The sequence below is a fragment of the Sylvia atricapilla genome, chromosome 20 (assembly GCF_009819655.1).
Source record: "Sylvia atricapilla isolate bSylAtr1 chromosome 20, bSylAtr1.pri, whole genome shotgun sequence".
NCBI lineage: Eukaryota > Metazoa > Chordata > Aves > Passeriformes > Sylviidae > Sylvia > Sylvia atricapilla.
The window spans coordinates 9,805,412-9,822,451 of record NC_089159.1 but is presented as its reverse complement, the minus strand read 5'-3'; the positions used below and the strand labels follow the sequence as shown (position 1 = coordinate 9,822,451).

Sequence of the window (17,040 nt, the reverse complement as noted above, 5' to 3'; positions counted from 1 at the left end):
ACTGGGTGTCAAACGAGCGGCGTTTACGAGCGCCGTTCGTTAGCGCGCCCCTTTTACTGGCTCTTAATGCTTCCATTAAGGCCAAGATGGAGAGGGAGAAGGTGTGTGTAAAATTACACAGCTGAAACTTGGGTGTCATCTCCGTGTGTCGTGCAATTTCTGCAGGGCTGGGGCCGTTCAGGGAGCAAATGACAGCTGAGCACTGAATCCTAATCACACTTCGGAGCATCAGAAATAATGATCACTTCTGATCGGGGCTTGTGAATAATTCATCCCCTTTGATTTTCACGTGCTGCCCACTGATACTTTTCAAACCAAATGTGTTCCTACAGGAGAATAATGGTCCCACTTCTTATGGAAATACCGTGGCACAAATCATTTTGCCAACATAAAAACAGTTAAATAAGACGGTTCCTGCTTTTATTTTTTTTTTTTTCCTCCGCCTCTGCTCCACTCCTGGGTGTGCTGGGGATGGAGCCGTGGCAGGAGCAGCACTTCCAAACTGTGCTGCCTCTTCAAAAGAGCCTGTTCCAAAGCCAGGGCTGCTCACCATCACCTACTATTGCCTGCCAGTGCTCTTAGGTGATTAACTCAGCCTGGTTAATTAACCTGGGAACTCTCCAGTTTTTGGAGTGCTACCGTTAACTTAAAAATCTCATTATTCCTTTCTTTTTTTTTTTTTCTTTTTTTTTTTTTTTTCTGGAATAGAAAGCCATTCTCCACTGCCCATAAATCTCAACTGAATCTAGCAAATTCATTGCAAAAAAAAATCCTTAGTTGTGCAGATCCCCGTGGCTTTTTATGACTGGATAAATGGCACAAAACACGCAATGAATTGGGGAGCCAAAAGACACCCAAGTTAATGGTGGTGCACTTTTAATTTTTCTTTTCCTAAACTGTATAGGGTTGCTCTGTATTTCTCAAGTGTAAACTGTTTTCAGGAGTTTGTGCCCTGGGTAGATTGTTTTCTGTTCTCCTGGTGAGCACTAGCAAAAGGGGCTTTTACTGGTGTGGAGGACACACGATCCTGGGTTAGGAAACTGCACCAACGCTTCCCTTACAACCTGAATTTGCTAAATAAGAAATGCCTTAAGTTGGCCTGTTTCCTGTGCTGTCAAAAATTCATCGAGCTGCTGAAAGTGAGGAAAATCTCTTACATCCTGGTGGATGGACTATGAGACCAGCCCTGGGCACTCCTTGGTCCATCACTGGTCCCTGGCTGACGGGATCAATGTGGCTGTGAGGAAACAACTTTTAGGGATTTTTGCTCATTTCTTTGAAGCTGCTGCAGCATCTCTCTGTTCCAAACCCTGCAGCTGGATGCTGAGGTGGAACTCTGAAGTCTGCAAATATTCAGAGGCAAACAGATTATTCCCTTTTGGCTTGTCAGAGGAGGAGTGGAGGAATCCAAGGAGAAGGTGAACTGAAACACTCTGTTAACTTGCAATCTCAGCTCTTGGGAGGGGAGGGTGTGAGGAAGGATCTGCCAGTAGCTGGCTGTAATATTTTTGGATTGCTGCCTTCTTTACTTCCAATGACCCTTTGATTAATTCCTCTGCCTCTTTATTTTTTTTAATGAGCCTATTATGGCATATCTTATTGCAGCCGCTGATTGGATCTGGGCTGTGTGTTGTGCCATTTGGCTGTGGATTAAATGGCACAGATCTATCTCCCCCTCCCGCTTTAGTTCATCAATGCTCTGAATTCCGAGGCTCCACGATGAGAGTCTCAGCCCTGCTGATTGCAGAGGATGTGAAATCAGCTTGAGGAATGTGTACTCAGAGCTTATGATCCTTGGGCAAGCGGGGACTGGGTGATGCATGTGCCTTTCAAAGGATGCTGCTGTTGCCATCTGTTAATGGCATTCTGAGCTGGCCAGCTCAGCCCTGAGCTCTGCCTGAGGGATGGGGCAGGCAGGGGAGGCACTGCTGATCCTCCAGGAGACATCATCCCCTGAGTTTTGGGCAAAGAAAATAAAAAAAAAAACTAAACAGAAAAACAGGCAGCAAAAAAAGCCTTGCTTACCCAGGCAGGTTTGGGATGAAGTAAAAATTGGGGAAGGAAAGGAAAGAGAAGAAGAAGTGAAAGGGATGATGGAGGGGGGAATTTGAGATAGCAGTGAATTCAAAAGATGGTTAAAATGAGAGTAAAATGAGGGACACTGTGAAGGGTCCCCTTGCAGGAGGGCAAAGGCTGGTGGGCTGTGGGATGTGATGTGTTCCTGCTCATTCCCAGGAATGAGACTCCAGCGGGATCAGGGTGTGGGGTGATTCCTGGGAAGGCTGAGCAGGTGGTCAGGAATCCTGTGCAGCAGCACATCCCACCTCACCGTGGGAGCACAGGGAACACACAGCTCCCCGGGAGGAGCGTGGACAGAACGTGTTGGACTTGAGATAAACCCCTGAACAGGGAGAGGGAACACCAGGGTGAGTGTCCTGGTGGGATGAGAGCAGTGCAGAACGTGTTCCAGGGAATGTGGGAAGGATCAAGTGCTGTGCTCAGAGCCCATCAGAGCTGCTGTTATCCAGGTTCCCCAGGAAAATATGCCAAGTCCAAGAGAATCCAAGAGACTATTTCTTCAAATTAGAGAAATGCTCCCAGTGTTGATGGCTTCAGTTTGAGCTTCCATGTATTCCAGATTCTGTGCTGCCTGGGGGTGCAGTTCTGAGCCCCATATTAAATGCTAGCCAGCTCTGTTCACACAGGAGGTAGGCAAAACAAATCCTTCTCCTGCTGAAGACCAAGGACAACTTTCAGACCCAGCAGCACAACCAAGGGTGGGCTGGAGGGAGGAACAGGAAGGATGAGACCTCACAACGTGGAGCTGGAATTGGACAATTAAACCCCAGTATGCAAATGGACCAAAATTTATTAAAGTGTGAGACCTCGTGACCAGTGGTCCATTTTGTGACCATTTTGGGTCCATTTTGTGACCATTTTTAGTCCACCTTGGGTGTAGCCCTGGCCAAACTCTGTCCTGCCCAAGGTGGATCCTGGAGGTCTTTCAATAAATCCCTACTTTCTTCTCCAGCTCTGTCCAGTCTGTGTTGCAGCCCAGCCTTCCCAAGGCCTCGGTGTGGCTCCCTTCCTTCCCCCCTGGCCGATTTTGGTTGATTTTGTGCTGTTCTCTGCTCTGGGGCTGCAGATCGGGATGGTGGCCTGGAGGATGACGCTGAAGACGCCCGAGTACCCGGAGGGTCGGGACATCATTGTCATCAGCAATGACATCACCTACAAAATCGGCTCCTTTGGGCCCCAGGAGGACCTGCTGTTCCTCAGGGCATCCGAGCTGGCCAGGGTGCAGGGCATCCCCAGGATCTACGTGGCCGCCAACAGCGGGGCCAGGATCGGCCTGGCCGAGGAGATCCGGCACATGTTCCACGTGGCTTGGGAAGACCCAGACAACCCCTACAAGGTGAGGGGCTGCAGCAGGCAGAGGAGGGAACTCTGCAGCAGCCCACAGGAGTCTTGTTTTGGCACCACCTCTTCTAACAGAGGTGAGGGGTAAGGGTTTCTCAGAGCGTGTCACCTCCAGAGTTCTCCTTGGCGTTGGAAATGTCCGAGGCTAAGCTGGATGAAGCTGGGAGCAAGCTGGTCCTTTCTCACCCAGACCATTCCATGACAGGATTTGACAATCTCCCAGGCAGCAGATTGGCATCTAGAAGGAGTTAGTGCTAAATATTGCAGCATTCCCAGCTTTCACTGGCCTCAGCTGCATCTCCAGTGCTGAGAGAATGTTCTTATCACTCTGTGGAATTAAATTCTGTCCCATGAAAGTTTTGTCTCAGGAGGGGTCACGGGGGTTATTACGGGTGGGATTGGGATGAAGGAACTGTTTTTCCCTGCAGGGATACAAATACTTGTACCTGACTCCTCAAGACTATAAGAAAGTCAGCGCCCTGAACTCTGTTCACTGTGAACACGTGGAGGAAAATGGAGAGTCCAGGTAGGAATGAAAAGCTTTCTGTTCATCCTTGGGTGGTGCCTGGTGTGTCCTTGTCCCCAGCTGAGGCGTTCCTTAGGGTCAGGGGCTGGAGGCATGGAACAAGGAAGTGAAGAAAAGGTGAGAGCCTTGTTGTAATCCTTGTTCTTTTCCTTTTTCCCTTTGTCTGCACTCCCTTCCTTTATTAATCAGCCTGCTCCTGACATCCTGTGGGAATGACAGGACACTTTTCCCAGCCTTCCTCTCCTTTGGCACTTCCCCTTGCAGTGCTGCAGCCGTGACAGTGTTCCATGGAGCTGCAGGGTGAGCCCTGCACAGCTCCTGCCCGGCCTTAATGCACATTTCTCCTTGGAACCTTAATGATATTTAGTCACTTTTCATTTTCTTTGTAGCAAACTGATTCAGCAAATCACTGGACCTTGTGACTCAAAGGCTGTCTGTATCTCCCTCAGGTACAAGATAACGGATATTATCGGGAAGGAGGACGGGCTTGGAGTGGAGAACCTCAGAGGATGTGGCATGATTGCTGGAGAATCATCTTTAGCCTATGAGAATGTTATCACCATCAGCTTGGTAATCCCCCACTGCTTTCTATTCTTCAAATGTATTGTCTGTTTCAGCTAAAAATCCTGGGATGATATCCCAGACATCCATCTGGGATCAGCCTTCTGGCTGATGGAAGTGGGCTGCTGTGGGCTTTGAGCAGTGCTCCTGGGGCAGTGCAGGGCTGGGTCCCCTCCACACTCAATTTAAAACCCTTCAGGCATTTGGCCTCGTATTTGCTCAGTCTGAAAGTTGCTGCTTCTCTCATTTTTTTTTTAATAAAATACATTTATATTCAGATGCTGTGTTTTTCCAGAGTAAAGGATTCTGGAATGTTCCAGCCAGAGTAGATTTTACAGCCTTGTACTACCAACATACCTTTGAGTTTTATCTCAGTGTTTGAATCAATAGGTTGGGGCTGTGTGGAGAGACAGAAATCAATGCCATTGCTTTTATTTATTTTATTTTTTCCCCGTTTTCCCCAGGTCACGTGTCGGGCGATTGGGATTGGGGCTTACCTGGTCCGGCTGGGCCAGAGAACCATCCAGGTGGAGAACTCCCACATCATCCTCACCGGCTACGGGGCCCTCAACAAGGCAAGTCTTTGCATTTCAGCCCTCAGAGCACTCCTGAGTGGGGCTGGGGTTTGCCCTGGAGTCCTGGAATGGTTTGGGGTTGGCTTGGAGAAGGAGGAGAAGCAGCTTTTCCCAGGGGTTGTGATTAAATCCCAGGAGTGGAGAAGCCCAGGCAGTGTCTTCTCTCACCCCCTGAGTGCTGTGAAGGGACAAAGGGCTGTTCCAAAATAATCCCAGGATCCAGAACTTCCAGACTCACCTGAACTTCCCATCATCCACAGCACTGTGTTAGTTTTGGGGAACACTGAACCTCAGGAGCTTGGGTGCTGATTTCCCAGGCTGGGAAGGAGATTTCCTGCTGGAAATCTCAGCTGTGGGGACAGGAGGAGCAACTGGGGCTGCTACAAAGAAAACTTACAGCTTCACTACTAAAGTGGCTCTTTTTTTTTTTATTTTATTTTATTTTCTCCACTCCAGAGGCAGATTTTCTCCCTTGCTGCCCCAAGCCCATTAATCCCACAGCCTGCAGCTCCTTGCCTGGTGCAGACACAGCTCCCAGCCCACTCTGCTCCCATCCCTGTCCCTGAGGGCTTTGTTTCCCTGGAGTTGGGGCTGTGTGCTGTGAGTGCCCTTGCACATGGAGCAGCTTTGTTCTCAGGCACTCTCAGCACCTGGGGTGGCTGTGCTCCATGGCAAGCTGTGTTTCCAGGAGTGCCTGCCTGACAATGGGAGATAAAGGAAAACAGGCTCTTGTTGAATTATTCCCCTGAATAAAGGGGGCTCTGCAGAAAATGAAGCATTGATCCTATCAACTCCAGGCTGCAGCACCCTCAGTTAGATCTCTTACACACATCACACACACCTGCATCAATGGGAGGAAAAGAGGCATTTTGAAGATCCAGCCTTTAAAAAGAAATGGAGCCAGTTTAGTGCCTGCTGGAGTGCAGTGAGTTGCCTGGCTCCAGCTGTCACTTGCTGGGGCTCGGGGCCCTGCAGAGTTTCCCAGATGGCAGGGCCAGGCTGTTCCCCCTCTCCCAGCTTCAACTGCACTCCCTGCCCCTGGAGTCAAGGGCTGTTTTCACAGGGCTGGATTCATCTCACTGCATTTTAGGCACTTCAAAATGAAGGGTGTGGACTGAATGAAGCGCCTGACATCTGTCAGCAGGCACAGGCAGAAGGAGCTGCTTTCTAAGGGGGGGATTTATCCCATCCTCAGGATTTCAGTGGGCTGAATAATCCTGTGTGTCCCTTTCCCTCCTCCTCCCTGTTCTCTTGGGGTGTTTGTGTGTTGGTGTCAGCTCTGAACCTCTACCTGTCTGAAGGTGAGGGCAGAACCTGTTGCATCCTGTGCAGCTTTTCCAGCAGGACCCAACAATATTTACCTGCCCTAGAGCCCCCAGACACTCCTGGGGGTGTGTGATGTGTCTGCTGCTTCATGTCATCCTCAGTTTCCAGCCCCTGCAGTTCTTCTCAGGGCTTTTTGAAGGGATCCAGCTGCAGTTGTGTGAGTTTGAGCTGGTGTCCAGGGTGAGCCTGGAGTGTCCCAGCTCAGTCTGGCTGATCCTCTGGAGGATCTGAAACAAGCAGTGGATGCTGCTCCATTGGCATCCTCCTGCCGTGGAGTCTGACTTCAGCCTCACCCTGAAACCTGTTAAACACTTTTCTTTGGGATTTAGAGGGCCAATTTAAAATTTTTGAGAGATCAGGTCACTGCCAGCCAGGGGCCAGCTCTGCAAAGTGTCCCCTTGCAGGAGGGCAGAGGCTGGCGGGGTGTGGGATGTGAAGTGTTCCTGCTCATGCCCAGGAAGGAGACTCCAGGAGGGAAAACCTGTTGTGTTTGCTGTGTTTGGAGTCAGTCAGTCTTGGTGCTGTTTGTTCCCTTGGAGGAGCTGAGGAGTCAGGGCTGGCAGGGCCTCCTCAAGAGGTGATGGCTGAGAAAAAGATAAATACGTGGAAAACTGCCACCTTCAGCTTTCCCCAGTTGGGTGCCGGAGATCTGGGACAATTTTTCCATTGCTGATTTTTCCATACGTGTGTTCCCAGAGGACAGAGCTGACACTTCTTGTGTCTGCAAACACATCTTCAAAATGTCTCCTCTCTGCCAGCAGAATGTGCAGCACAGAACTGTGTTCTGCAGCAGTGGAGACAATTGGGCTTTCAGGGAGCAGGCAGGGTTTTCTGGGAAGTTGTTTCATTTAATTTTTTTTTCCTGTAAAATGCTGGATTCTTTCTAATTTCCAAAGGGAGCAGAGGGGAATGGTGACAAACATTATGTGCAGCCAGAGCCGTTGCTGGTCTTGTTCATTATCATTATGTAAAACCAGCCCGAGGGTTGAGGTGTGGAGGGAAAGGTCCAGCTGCCAGAGCCGCAGGATGACCTCTAACTCAGATGATGAGCTCAAGGTCAGTGTCATTTGGAGCTGCAGCTCCTGGTGCTCCCTGCCCTTGGCTGCTCACACCTTGGGGAGACACCCTGGGTGAAGCATTCTCCAGCCCCATTCCCTGGCAGGGAACACCCCGGGGCTGTGCAGGGTCTCCCTGTGCTCCTGCTGGAGCTCTTTCTTTGTCCTGGTGCCACCAGACCTGCGCTGAGGTGTTCTGGGGACAGTGACTCTGGGGACAGTGCCAGCCCAGGGGACACGGGGCCGTGTTTCAGCTGCCCCCTTTTGTCTCCCCAGCGCGTTTCAGCAGGGGGTGGAGAGGTGGAAATGCCATTTCCTTGCTCGGGGTGAGCGTGTGCCGAGCCCGCTGACCCCCCTGCAAATTGAAATAATGATAATGCGCGTCTCCTGACTGCATCAAAGTATCAGCACATCAAAAGCCAGGAGGCATGAAATGCAAATGATAAAGTGAAAGCAGATGGATTGTGCATGATCGCCTGATGCCCAATGAATTTTAAAAGATGCTGGTTCACATGGGGAGAGGGGCTGAAATAAACACGTTATCCCTGCAATTTTTTTCTTTTTCCTTTTTTTTTTTTTTTGTTCTTGCTGCTCACTCCTGACAATATTTTTTCACACTTCAGCGAGCAGCCACTCCATCTCTCTCCCTCCCTTCCCTCTCTTTCTCTCTCCCTCTCTCTCTCTGTCTCTACCTCACACACGTCTCGGGTCATGTCGCCGCAGCTCCGGTGGAAATAATAAGATATAAACCACGAGGTTGTTATTTGCATAGAAATAGCATGGAGCCCCAGGCAGCATGGGAGAAGGACACAGAGATCATTTGTCTAAAATTTTAATGAAAACTTTTGCTGAGGCAAGAGATTTTATTTTTTTTTTTAATTTTTTTTTTAACTTCCCCTGGCCTCTCCCCCTTTTTCCACCCTCAAACCTTCCTCCTCCTCCTCCTCCTCCTCCTCCTCCTCCTCCTCTCTCACTCCCTTCCCTCGTCACAAGCTGAGCACAGGGTGATTCCAGACATGACATGCTGTGCCCTGCACCAACACCTTCATTTCCATGGGTTTTCTTTTTAATGGAAGGAAGACCAAAGGGCCTGGCATTCCCAATTCCTGCATTGCTTCTGTGCTTCAAGCTTCCAGGGCTCTGTTCCATCTCAGTCCTCCCAAGGATGTTCCAGAGTCTGCTGCTGACCTATTTTTAATCACTTTGCTCCTCCTTGTCTTTTGTGTTTAAAAGGAATCCCGTCTTGGAGACTGTTGTGTTAATGGAAACAAATAGTGGCTTTCAGTCCCATTCTCCCTGCAGACACATGTTCTGGGTTTTTCCTGGGGGAAGCCAGGCTCAGCTGAGATTTTCAGGGATATTCCCAGCAGTTTATGTAGATGTCCAGCCAGGCTCTCCAGCAGTTTGTTTTTTGATGGTGATGAGGAGCTGCCCCAAAGCTGCTGTCCCTTCTGGAGGTGACAGAATTCTGACCAGCACTGGTTTGTTTCTCTCCTGTTTTAGCTTTATTTCCCCCCCAAACTCTCTGGTTTTGACTTGCCTGAACCCTCAGGCCCTGTGCTCACCGTGGTTTGCTCGGAGCATCCCAGAGTACCAAGGATGAGCTGGACAGATCCCATGTGCCAGGAGTCTGCAGGGAAGATGATTTCCCTGCCTCATACTTAAAAAGATCACCCTGGGGTGATACTTTTGACCAGAATTGGTAAAAAAAAAACCAACCAAAAAACCCCAACCAAACCAAGAAGAGTTGTTTGGTCTTGTTGGATTCCATTGCATGAGAAGAGAAAACCTTTGTATTTTTGGTTCAGTCCTGAATTGGGCTGCAGAACTTCTTGGATGCTCTGGGGATGAGACAATAGGTCAGGGCTGCTCAGGGGGCTGTGCCCATGTGAGAGAGATCTGGGCAGCTCTGAGGCTCCCTGGAGGAGCTCAGGGAGGAACAGGAGGCTCCCACAGGCTGGGGAGTGATTGCCAACAGTAAGATTTACCCTTCAATTTCACAATCTGCAAAAATAAATAAAAGCCCTGTGAGCCTGATGCTCTTTGGGGTTTGTGGAAAGGTGGTTTTTTTGAGATTCAAGGCAGGAATAGCTCAGTATCTGCTCAAGATGACTCCAGCCTTGGGATTAGATCAAGGCAATCATGTGAGAGCAATCGTGTGAGTTAGAACAGCAAGTGCCAGCCCTGTCATTCAAAGGAGCATTATAATTATTAATGCATGATATGAATCTTTTCTGTAGTGGCACGGCAGGACTCTTGGGAAGATCTGGGTGGGTGCAGGCTGTTGGGGGATGCTCAGCAAGGAAGGGTCAAGCAGAAATCAACATTTACCAGGCATCCAGTGTTGGTTCTTTGTGGGGAGGTTGGAGCTGCCCAGGGTTGTCCCACTCTTGAGGAGCAGCCCCAGGAGCTGCTGGAGGTGTCCCTGGTGTGGGTCCCCATGGCTCAGAACCAGCCAAGGCAGGCTCATCCCTTCCTTTCCCTGCCTCTGAGAGGCTTTAGGTGCTGCAGGGGCTGTGGTTGGTGGCCCTGCTGGGGACACACAGGTCCCTGCTGTGTGTGGAGCAGTGGATGCAGGCAGGATGGATGCCTGGCCTCAGTGCAGATAAACAACCAGCACCCTCCTTGGCTGCATTTTCCTTTTAATTGCTTTTCTTTAAGTGGTGATATTTGTGTATTGTTCCCATTAGAGACAATTTACGTTCCAGGCATGCCATTATCAGTCCCTTGGTGTTTGCTTAGGGAAGAAAGTCTAATAGATTTCTGTTGACTTTTTTTTTTTTTTTTTTTATTCTCCCTCCTTCTATCATTTTTAATACAGATCTTGCTCAGTTTATCTGTGTGGGTGGGGGACTCTGTGTGTGTTCAGTTCTGCTAAACAGGAGTTTAATATCATGTCCCACATTCTGCCTGTCCAAATCTTTTCCCCAGGAGTGTGTCCCAGCTCCTGGGGATCCTGCAGGGCTCATTCTCCCTGGAGCATTTAACTCTGATGTTCCACAGGAGCTGAACTTCTCAAACGTATCCCAGGAATATTCTGACCATCCCTGTTGGGATACCCTGAGGAGGACATTGGGGTGACCAGCCTGGGGTCATTTCTTGAGAAATTCCCTGTGAAATTCCCTGTGATTCTGGGCACTTGATGGGAACTATAGGAACAGCACTGGAAAATTGCAACCTTTCTTGTGACTGAACCTCAACTCCCACTGGAGAAAGTGGACAGAGTTTCAGTGTCCTGGTGAAGAGGTCCCTGTGCCCCGGGGGTCTCTGAGTCACTGGGTTCTCTGACAGGGGTCCAGAAGGTGACAAAGGAAATGACCAAGATCTTTAAGTTGGAGACAACCATTAATATTGTTTATGGGGTTCATATCTAGATTAGGGAACCCCTGACTGAGACAGGTGGGATTTATGGCTGTTGGCACCATGCAGAATAGGGGCTGTAATTTTTAGTTGGCCAAGTGTATTGAGTCCTTTTGATTTACCACTGGCTGAGGGAGTGACCTTGAGCAAAACACACGCAGGGAGAGGAGAGAGGGGCACGAGGGTTTTGACAAGGCATTTTTCATTTGGAAATGCCACTTCACTGAAACTGGAGCTCTTCAGGAAAAAAAAGTAGCAGTTTGGATGAGCTTCTCCTTTCGAATTTTTTTGGGTCGAGTGAAAAGTTAGGTTTTTTTATTTCCCAGCTGACTTTGCTTCCCAAATTAATTTTTATTTTTAATACGTCCAACAAATACTTTAGAGGTCGTTTGGAGCCTGTCTGGTCTCAAGTTTGTAGTTCAGCTCTCGAGATTTTTCTCTTGCGACCACAAATCTTCTCAAATCCTCCTCAACAACCTCAGGGTGGAAAAACCTTCCCACCAAAGAGGTGTGATGCTGCAAACAGACAGAATCTCTTGAGTGTGTGAGCAGCTGTGGAGCCCTGCTCCCTGTGTGTCTGTGAGGAGTGTTGGGATCTCCAGGCAGGAGCTGTAATCCCACGTGCACCTTGTGCTCCCTGCCAGGTGAAGTGCAAATCCCTTTTTTTTTTTTTCTGTCCCTTCCTCCTCTGATCTCACCAAACGAAGGCAGGGAAAGGCTCCACCAGCAGGACCTGCCTGTGGATTTGCAGTCAGGAGCCATCCCCAATAACCATCAGGCTGTCAGCTCCCCACCTCCCCCCAGCTCCCACCTCCCCCATCACTCACCAAAGGGAAAAAAGAGCCGGAGCTGCAGCTTGAAATATATCATGCAATAGTGTATCATGAATTTCTTGTGAATCACATTGGAGAAGCAGGTTTATTTATTTCCCAGACTCTAAATCAATACAAAGTAGGTCTCTTAGTTCTGAAGCTGGGATGGAGTGGGAAAAAATGAGCCCATTGTACTCTTAAAACTTTGGGGAAAGGAGATGACAGCTATATAATTCCATTTACCAGGCACTAGGGGCTTTAATGTGAAGGTGACAGGGAGCTCTTTGTGCATTTAGAGCACCATATCTTCTAAATAAAAGATCTGTAGACTTGATAGTGGAGTATAGCTCTGCCTTTAATAATCTCCAAGCATTAGACCGAGCCAATCTGTTCCCAAGTCAGGAGGGTCCCCCACCGAAGGCTCGTAAATTAGAAGTGCAGGAACTGCACAGATTCAGGGATTAGGAATGCAGGAAGGGCAGAGAGGAGCTGTCTGTGCTCCCAGTGCCAGGCACAGGGGCTGTGCTCAGCTGGACTCTCTTCCCTCGTGCTGCTTTTCCCCTCTAATACATGATCCATGTGGGGGAAGAGCTGGAAATGAGCACTGAGCTCTGTGCTGCACATAATAGCAGTCAGGTTTTGAAGTTCCTGCGTCGTGTTGCTACATTTTTTCTGATGAGGCATTCATTCCCATCATTTCTGCCTGTTTATGAAAAATAGGCTATTTATAGGACGTGCATATGCCTCTCCTGCCTCGTGTCTCTGGCAGACAATATAAATTGTGGGATGGGAATTGCAATTATTGAAATTATTTGGGTAAAAATCTGGCAGTTAGATTTGATATAAACACATGATATGCTTGGAGTAATAACAGCACTTATGTTACATAATGATTCCCATTCAAGCCCTCCCAGCTGTCGTGTTTGCAGATCTTTCATCCTGGGTGAAACAGATGAGCCAACCCAGCCCAGCTTTGCAGGGAAGGTCCCAACTCTCCAGCAGCTCAGGTTCTGAGAGGAGAAAGCAGCTGCTCAGCGTGGGTTGGAGTGCTAGAAAATTATTAACATGCACATGATGGGCCTCTGGACCTGCTGAGGACCATCCTTTAGAGGCTGTCAGAATCCTGGCTCTGCTTGTGTTTTGCCAGAAAGATCCTCTGAAATAACGAGAAATGTGGTTCCTTAATGAGTTTTTTTGAATGTATTCCAAGTATTTTGGAATGTTTTGTAAGTCTCCTTCAAGGTAACAGATGACAGGACAAGAGGAAATGGCCTCAGGCTCTGCCAGGGGAGGCTCAGGTTGGACATGAGGAAGAATTCCTTCATGGAAAGGGTTTAAGGTCCCTTCCCACCCAGACCATTTGTGGATTCCAGGACCCTCCTGAAGCCCCTGAGAGCCCAGTGCCAGCCTGGGGATGGAGCAGCTCAGGCTGTGCTGACGTGGGGCAGACTCAGAGCTCAGTGTCCCCTCTCACCTGCACAGGTGCTCACCTGTACACGTCCAGCCCATCCAAATCCCACATCAAACTCTCCTCAGAGCAGCTTCTCCCTGCAGCTGGGCACCCCCTGCCCCAGGCTCCATGCTGCTCTGGGGTCTCTGACCTGCTCCAGGCTCTGCTGGAAGGGCTGGAGCACTCAGGAGAAGGAGCTGTGTGTTTATCTTGATCTCCAAAAGGGATTTCAGGGCGAGAGCAGTGGTATATTAGGCTGTTTCATTGCCTGTCAGCAGTGCTAAACCTGAGCTGTCTGCAGTGCCTCCAGATAAGCAGGAGCAGAGGCCCATTTTGCATGTACATGCTTTTGCATTAGTTCAGAGAGGGGGAGTTTAAATCCTCTTTATTTTTATTTTCCTCTGTGGGAAGCGTTTAGCTAGGCTTGTGCCTGGCATCTGGAGGCCTGGGCTTTTCTTATCCTTGAAGCTAAATCTGTGCTGCTGTCTTCTCTCCCGTGGCTTTGCTTGGCACTGATTTTGTTTGGAGGAGGAGGAAGGTGTTGGAGCTCAGAAGGGAGACCCAGGGACATCCCTGTGCTAAAACACACGCGGAATTCCGTGTTTGGGAATCAGTTTTGTAACATCTGCGCCTCGCTTTCTTCTGTACATAACCCTTGGCTGGCATCTGCCAGCTCCTCTGTCCCCAAAATGAGCTGTGCTGGGGGTTTGGGGGAGGCCAGGCTGTTGGAGGGGGTTTTTTTTAAGATCCAAATGAAGCAGGTGTGTAATGTCCTCTGTCTGTTAGAAAGACTCAACCCATAAAAATAACAAACGGCGTGTATTTGCCGGAATGTCAAAGTTATGAGTTTATTTTGTAATGATGTGCTCCTGCCTTCATGAGGTAAACTGGCCGTGGCAGAGGTGTTATTAGTAATATGGAGTCAGTGGAGCAGAAAGCCAAGTGACCGAGAGATCAGTGTATCAGTCAGGGAGAGGGCAAATGGGAAGAGACAGCAGGAGAATGAGAAAAGAGCTGTGCTGCCCAGGCTCAGATTAGAGATGGAGCTGTGCAAGAGAATGAGGAGCCCCAGCCTGCTTCTGTCCAGCCTCTCCCAGGAGCTGCTGGGCCTTTGTCTGGATTTTTATTTTTTTTTTTTTCCCCAGTTATCCATTTAAATATGTTCACCCTACAGTTTTCTTGGAGCAATGTGGGGTTAGTGAGCTGAGCTGGGCTCAGCACTGGGGACCTTTGGTCACACTGCTGCTTGGGGAAGGCAAATGGGAAAACTGCCTCAGTTTCCCCACTGGTATCATCCCCCTTGGGGATTGTAAAATCCAGAATGGTTTGGTTTGGGAGGAACCTTAAAGATCCCATTCCACGCCCCTGCCATGAGCAGGGACACCTCCCACTGTCCCAGGCTGCTCCAAGCCCTGTCCAGCCTGGCTTTGGGCACTGCCAGGGCTCCAGGGGCAGCCACAGCTTCTCTGGGCACCCTGTGCCAGGGAACAATTCCCTCCCAAAACCCCATCCACCCCTGTCCCGGTTAGGGCTCCCTGTTCAGCAGCTCTTACCTGCACACAGGACTTGGCAGGCTGTGCTGGGAGAGTTTTGCTCCATCCTTTTCATTTCCAGGTGGTGCTGAGGTGCTGCAGGAGTGGTTTTGTGTGTAGCTCCTTGGCCAGCACATCCCAGCACTGATGGTCTTTCCCCTTTTCCTCTCCCCAGGTGCTTGGACGGGAGGTTTACACCTCCAACAACCAGCTGGGAGGGATCCAGATCATGCACAACAACGGGGTGACCCATGACACCGTCTGTGATGACTTTGAAGGAGTCTACACCATTCTGCAGTGGCTTTCCTACATGCCAAAGGTAATTCCTGGGCCTGCAGAGCTGCGGGGTGCCACTGTTGGCTTCGTCTGCAGGGTTTTGGGAAAGAGGCCTCTCACTTCCTGCTGTATTCTCCTTTTTCCCTCAGAACATCCACAGCCCTGTGCCCATCCTGAAAGCCAAGGATCCCATTGACAGGACCATTGACTTTGTTCCCACCAAGACCCCCTACGACCCTCGCTGGATGCTGGCTGGACGCCCCAACCCAAGTATGGCCAGGATGTGCAGCAGCTCAGCTCATTTCAATGCTGTTTGCCTCATGTCTGCAACCCAAATGTGTTTCAGAGTCTGTAAAATAATTATCTCTAAGCAAAATGGATATATACATATATATATATATATATATTTACATATAATAATATTAATCTATAATATTATTTATAAACAGTATCGAAAAGTAGCATGTAAATCCTGAGTGCTCAAGGACACCATACTTTTATAGATGATATATTTACTTAGAATAGTAACTTTTATGGATTTTTTGGTCTGATTTAAGGGGAAGTCCATCCACAGAGGATCTGTAAGTTAAAGGAATCACACTATTCCTGCAGATCCTGGGGCAGTTGCTGTGTTGGCACCACCGAGGTTGTGCAGCCTTGTGTAGGTACAAGCTGCAAACTGGGTGACCATTACTCCTGCTGTTATTAATGAGTTTGGGGGGCCGAAATGAGATTTGTGATAAACTAAGTTTTCTGGTTTTGGATAATATTTTTTCATCATCTCTCGAGCAATTCATCCAACTGTCCGGGGCGCCGCAAACGCCGGCTTCCAAATCGAGTGACTTCAGATTTTAATTTAGTGGAAGCGTTAAGGAAAGCAGATGATTCCCTGTGATAAGTTAAAGCAGATATCTCCTAGGTGAAAAGTTAAAGCCATTTATTAGAGGAGATATTGCCGTGATATTCTTCAAACTGACGCCCGACACGAGGCCGGAATCTAAACGATCAGCTTCGGGCTCGCGATAAAGAGATAATTTTGAAATGGATGGTCACATTTTACAGTGGGGCCACAGAGGCAAGGAATGTAGAACACAGTAATTACAAGTTTGGGCTTGATAAAACACTCTCCATCCTGTTTAAGTCAGCAGAGGTTAGCCTGCTTGGATCTCCACTTTTTAATTGGTTTTGGACTTGGGTTTGCAGAGGCAGAGGGGCTCGTTCAGAGGGAAGAGTTCCTCGGGAGCTCTGTGCTGAGGGGTGAAGCTGGGAGGGATTTGGGGGGATTTTTTGTGGCTTGTTTTTATGCAGGGCTTCCCAAAAGCCCAGTGCAAAGGGAGCACAAGAGAGTTGTGTTTTCTGTGACTGGCTCTAAAGTGTCGTTGACACATTTTCGTGTTTAGTTCCTGGATTTCTTCAGCATTCCTTCTTTCAAGGCAAGATTAGGCAGGATCAAGAGAAGAATATGAGATAAGTTCTAAAATAGAAATAGATGTGTTAGAAACCATCTTTAATGACTTTACTGCCTTTTGACAAATGTTTGTCGTCTTGAAAAAAGCAGAGTTATTTATTTAAAAGCACGGGAAGTCCCTCTGCTCTCCGAACCCCATCGTTTAACAATAAATGATGCTTCTGCTGATAAATTGCTGTCTTTATGCAGACTAGGAAATGAAATAAGACATGATGGCTGAAGGCAGACAAATGCTCAGCTGTCTAATGTTCCCTTGTATTGCCATCGATTTAAAATTAAATAAATAAGGAGACAGTGCCATGTTATCCAGTTGGCATTTTTAAGCAAGTTTGAGTTGCTGCTTTGATAATTCCATTTTCTTTCTTCCCTCCCTACTTCCTCCTTTGATATTTCCCTTTTTTTCCCTTCCCTTTAGATCAGAAAGGGCAGTGGCTGAGTGGGTTCTTCGACCACGGCTCCTTCATGGAGATCATGCAGCCCTGGGCACAGACAGTCGTGGTGGGGAGAGCAAGGTAAGTTCTGAGGTGTTTTAGACAACTGTAGAAATCCAGTTTGGGTCATGTTTTGCGTTTCTCTTGAGCACAACAGCCCTGTGATTATTTCTTTCTGTCTCTCTCTGTGCATATATATCTATTTAATAGAAAGAGTTGGAGAAAAAGGGATGAGATGACCTTTAAGG

At 48.6% G+C, this 17,040-nt stretch overlaps 1 protein-coding gene across 4 annotated transcripts in view; it reads left to right on the top strand.

Moving 5' to 3' along the window:
- ACACA (acetyl-CoA carboxylase alpha) overlaps positions 1-17,040 on the top strand; it is a 103,010-nt gene that overhangs the window by 65,225 nt on the left and 20,745 nt on the right. For all 4 annotated transcript variants that reach the window (XM_066333557.1, XM_066333555.1, XM_066333554.1 and 1 more), the window contains 7 exons: positions 3,146-3,415; positions 3,849-3,946; positions 4,396-4,516; positions 4,972-5,082; positions 14,793-14,936; positions 15,043-15,163; positions 16,777-16,873. In XM_066333557.1, coding sequence (XP_066189654.1) covers positions 3,146-3,415; positions 3,849-3,946; positions 4,396-4,516; positions 4,972-5,082; positions 14,793-14,936; positions 15,043-15,163; positions 16,777-16,873 — 962 coding nt within the window. The remainder of the gene's footprint in view (positions 1-3,145; positions 3,416-3,848; positions 3,947-4,395; positions 4,517-4,971; positions 5,083-14,792; positions 14,937-15,042; positions 15,164-16,776; positions 16,874-17,040) is intronic.